General features: G+C 42.1%; 1 protein-coding gene across 1 annotated transcript; it reads left to right on the plus strand.

Annotated features, from left to right (window-relative positions):
- The first annotated feature begins 920 nt into the window (after positions 1–920).
- LOC118408947 (death-associated protein kinase 1-like) lies at positions 921–4,081 on the plus strand. The gene is made up of 5 exons (XM_035809816.1): positions 921–1,151; positions 1,240–1,333; positions 1,498–1,664; positions 1,930–2,121; positions 3,089–4,081. The coding sequence occupies exons 1-5, from the start codon at positions 945–947 to the stop codon at positions 4,079–4,081; spliced, it is 1,653 nt and encodes a 550-aa protein (XP_035665709.1). The 5' UTR covers positions 921–944.
- The last annotated feature ends 596 nt before the right edge of the window (positions 4,082–4,677 follow it).

The raw sequence follows: 4,677 nt of genomic DNA on the forward strand, positions 1-4,677 counted from the left end.
CATAGATATTTAATCTGGATTTAAGATTTCTTTAACGGGCAGCAAACTAGAATAAAACGGAAATGAAAACATTACTACGATGAATTATCCTCGTACGCGTACACAGGATGGGACAAAACCACTGGACTACATACGTGACCAAGACCTCAGACGTGTCCTGAAGGTAAGAAAATTCTTTCAAAGAAAAGAATTTTGATAGAACGAATACCATTATGATGGTCTTTTTATGGATCCAACATTATTTACATTTAAGAGCCTACTGCACACTGTTACGTTTTGTCTTCTCGATAAAGTTATTTGAATCGTGATTATAAATAAATAGGTGGATATTTTGATTTTGCGTTATTGATAACTTTAGCATAAAGCGAGGAAGAAATTAGATTCAGAAAAAGACTGCATTTTCGGTTAACGAATGTTGAGCGTTTATATTGATCATCCAGAACCTGGCCACAGAGGTTTCCTACCACAAACTGATGAAACAGTCCGGTGGGGTGAAAGTCGACAGGTTTAAACTGTGCATCTGTGGACCACAGGAAGCTGGCAAATCTACTCTGAAGAAAAGTCTTCAAACGGTACCAACTTTTTTTATTAGAGAATTCCTCTCCAATTAGAACTTCTCTTCCTTTTCTAAGGAACATTGCACATCGATTGTGCAAAATGACAAATTTATCTTAGATTACCCTTTGAAATGTCACTGTTTACATTATTCCCATGTTTCAATGTTATTTTAAATTTATTAGCCTGAAAAAGTTCTATTACAGGTTTGAATTGGTACAAGTCGGATTGATATAGTACCAATTACCGGAAAGAATGGCACCTTCGTTATAAAACTAAACCTTCTCTTTACATTTTTAACTTTCTTCTTTATAATGCACTTAGTTTTTTGCCATCCATTTTAAAATAATTTCATGTAGGGACCTTTCACCGCCTTCTTCCGGGATCGAATGACTCCAGACCATCAGCAACACGAGCCCACCCCTGGTGTGAATGTGGGAACAACCAACATTCCCAGTGTGGGGGAGGTCAGTGTGTGGGACTTCGCTGGACAGTCGGAGTACGCAGTAACCCACAGCATGTTCATGGATGCAGAGAACACAATCTTTGTTGTACTGTACAGCATCATGGATGATATTCGTACACAAGAGAAAAAGGTGACGAAAAAGGCATCATCTACATAGGTGTATTACTAAGATGATTCTGTTTCAGTTCATCTAAATCAATTTCGATTATAACTCACAGGTCCACTGGTGGCTGTGTTTCATCAAGTCCTGCAACACAAAGAGTAAACCTAACGTCATCCTCGTGGCCAGTCATGCGGACCTGGCTGTTGCAGGTTTGTTACGTTACATCATAGTTCCTTCCATGTTCTTGCATGTACAGCTACTACTAAAACAATTGCAGCTTAAAGCTACTTAAGAGTTTTCTGGCCAGATGTCCTCTCAATAACTTTGTCTTCCATACCAAGTTCATCTACTCCATCTATACTATTACTGCTAGGAGGACATCAAAGGGCAACTTCCCTCCTTGAGCTGATGACATCAGAGTTCAAGGATCATCTGGACATCTCAGACGAAGTGTTCCTACTCGACTGCAGAAAGACTCGTCAAACTGACATGTGGCGTCTTAAACACCTTTTGATAAGACTGAAGGCCCAGCTTCTAACAGTAAGTAGAGTCGTCCAGTTACAATATTCAAAGCCAATTTCAACATTTAATCTAAACATTTTAGGCTATAATTTTTTTGGCAAACATTCCTACTGTACGTACTATACTGTACTTATGTAATTGATACAGACGTAGATTTACAAGATACAGAACCTGTGGCAAGATGATTTGTGTAGATATAACACCTCAATTCCATTGTATCTGACGTATACATCTGCCTGATCACTTATTGTATTCAACCAATATGTTCACTTTCATTATACAGCACCAGCGAGCCATACCCAAACTGTGTGCCGAAATCATCAAGTGCCTACCCAAATGGACCAAGGAGAAGTGCAGCCCAAAGTGTCCCGTGTTCAGATGGACAGAGTACAAAGAGGCTGTGAAGGAGATCGACCGCTTGGCTGAAGAAGATTTTCTAATGGCATCTTCGCAGTATCTGAATCAGCTTGGGGAGGTAAACAATCACTTATCCACTATTCGTAACGTCTTTTGATTTTAATTACAATCAGTTCTACTAACTTGGATGTTATTATCAAATCATTCATTTAAAGAATATAAGAGTTTTCTTTTAGACAACCAGTTTTTCTCACCTGATGCCGTTTTGATGTCTGTCAGACATCTTCCTCAGAGCTTCTAACTGGAGTTCTGCTTCTCGTCGACGTACTAGTAAATAGCGCTTTCGCGACGAGAACACTATCCCAAACGTGGCTGAGCCTCCCTCCCCTCGTCCGCGTTCATTACTGTGGTGGACTTTCTTATCCAGACTGCTTCTTTAATCCAACGGATTCGTCTGTTGCTATCTCTATCTATAACCTCCGCGCCGCACACACCCCCCCCCCCCCCGTCAATACCACATACATCGAAACGTCAGCAGGTGAGAAAAAAGTGTTTATGACACAAAATATACAACATGTTCTTATTTCTGTAACTTCTGGTTATAGCTGTCATGGTGTCACAAGCTAAGGAACATGAATACGGTGCGAGATCAGGCACCACATTTTGCGAAAACATAATTGATAAGAAAACAGTGGTTAACTTAAGCGATTTCATACCAAAAGACACAACTTACACATTGCTTTCAATGCTTCTTAAAAGAACGTTCTTTGTAAGCCTCAGTGCAAAGATTGAAACCGGCTGCCGTGTTCATTCTGACGTCATGACAGGTATAGTCACAATCCAATTACAGGACAGCATCGAGAGCTGGAAGTATGATTTTATAAAATAACTATGCTCAATAACACAGGAGGTGTGTACATATTGTGCGAATATCTATTTCATTACACAATATCAATATGGTTGAGTGTAATTTCATTGGAATTTTGATTTTGACATATTGTCGATAACACTAACCGTCTTACAACTACGCAATATTCATTATGATGCAAATATTACATGTACTTTTTCTTATATTGTTTATCCAGATCTTGCTTGTCTCCTCAACTACTGAGCCCATTGTTGTCCTGGAACCCAACTGGCTCTGCACGGATGTCTTCGGCAAAGTCATGGCACCAGAAAACTTCCCCATCCATCTGAGAAGACGTGAGGGTATTGGTATTGTCACAAAAGATGAGATCCAAAAAGTGTTCAAAGACGTCACCACCGATGTCGATCTCCTGATCACCCTGCTGCAAGAGTTCCAGCTCTGCCACACCTTTGATGGACAAGAGTTCATCATCCCCGGGCTGCTGACACAGATCATGCCTCCAGAGAAGTGGCAGCCAACCGCAGACCCTGCCAAGACCGTGTACTTCGGCAAGCAAGTCCAGTGCGCCGACACCACCGACATGTTCTCCTTCGGGTTCTTTCCCCGTGTGCAGACCCGCCTGATGAGGCAGCTGAAGAATCGCCCGCTGCTGTGGAGAGACGGAGCCAAGTGTTTCGACTGGAACGTGGAAAGCCTCATCAAGCTCTCTGCAGACGGTCGTGCGGTCAACATCTGTGTGCGGAGCGAGCAGGCCGACAAGCCGAGCTGCCGACAGATGCTCGCGCTGATAGAGAACATCCTGACCAACGAGCTCGACGAGTGCAGCCCAGGCACCACTACAGAGGAGAGGGTGCTCAGCGCTCGTGCACTGAGGGAACACAGAGAAGAAGTCTACTCCTACAGCATGGATAAGATCGACAAGGCTAAAGAAGAGGACGGCATCGTCCATCACGACATCCTTGGCTTCTCTGAAGACGTCGATGACCTCCTGTATGGCGAAAGAGACGACGAGGAAGAGGAGCAAGGAGCTGTTGGAAACAGGGTCCAGCAAAAGATCGTGGGCGGGTATGGCAACACTATCATCAACCCAGGTGAAGGTTCGGTCGTCAACGTGTATCACGGTGCCGTTGGTGCCATTGGTGCCATTGGACGACTGCAGCTAGAGGATAATGTGTCTGAGACTAGCTCAGATAGGCTGGCCCTTGAATGAGACATTAAGAATTGAGAAGAGACGACGCTGAAGGGGAGACATGAGCTCAGAAGCTAGAGGACAATATATCTGAGAATAGCTCAGATGAGCTTCCTATGCAATAAGGCAGTTGACAGCTTACTGGCCAGTTTTTGCCGGCATGCCATGCATGAATTTTTTTGCAGAAAAATGCACTTGAAATATGAAATAAATGTACTACTAGTCCTTCTGTTATATATGGACGAAAGACGCAGTAGTCCTATTTGTTGTAAATTTCCATTCGCTGTTTAGGTAACATTACATGTGAGGTTTACACATTTTGCATCAATAGAGCATGTCAGATTGCTATATTAGATTAGCGCCTTTACATTCTTGATGGGTAAAGGTAACTCTGGACATATGATCTAAAATTTTCAGGCAGTAAATAGTTTCTAAGAACCAGAATGGAATCCATTGTTAATGTCACTCCAAACTAAAGGTCTGATAAGACAATAAAAATGCATCCTTGAAAACAAAATGTAACAGTCGTCATACCGTCACATGACGCCATTTACACAAATTGCACGTTTTTCCTTATCAATATAACAGCAAAAATGTGCCACCATAATTTTGTCAAA

This window comes from Branchiostoma floridae, unplaced genomic scaffold (genome assembly GCF_000003815.2).
Source record: "Branchiostoma floridae strain S238N-H82 unplaced genomic scaffold, Bfl_VNyyK Sc7u5tJ_572, whole genome shotgun sequence".
Taxonomy (NCBI): domain Eukaryota; kingdom Metazoa; phylum Chordata; class Leptocardii; order Amphioxiformes; family Branchiostomatidae; genus Branchiostoma; species Branchiostoma floridae.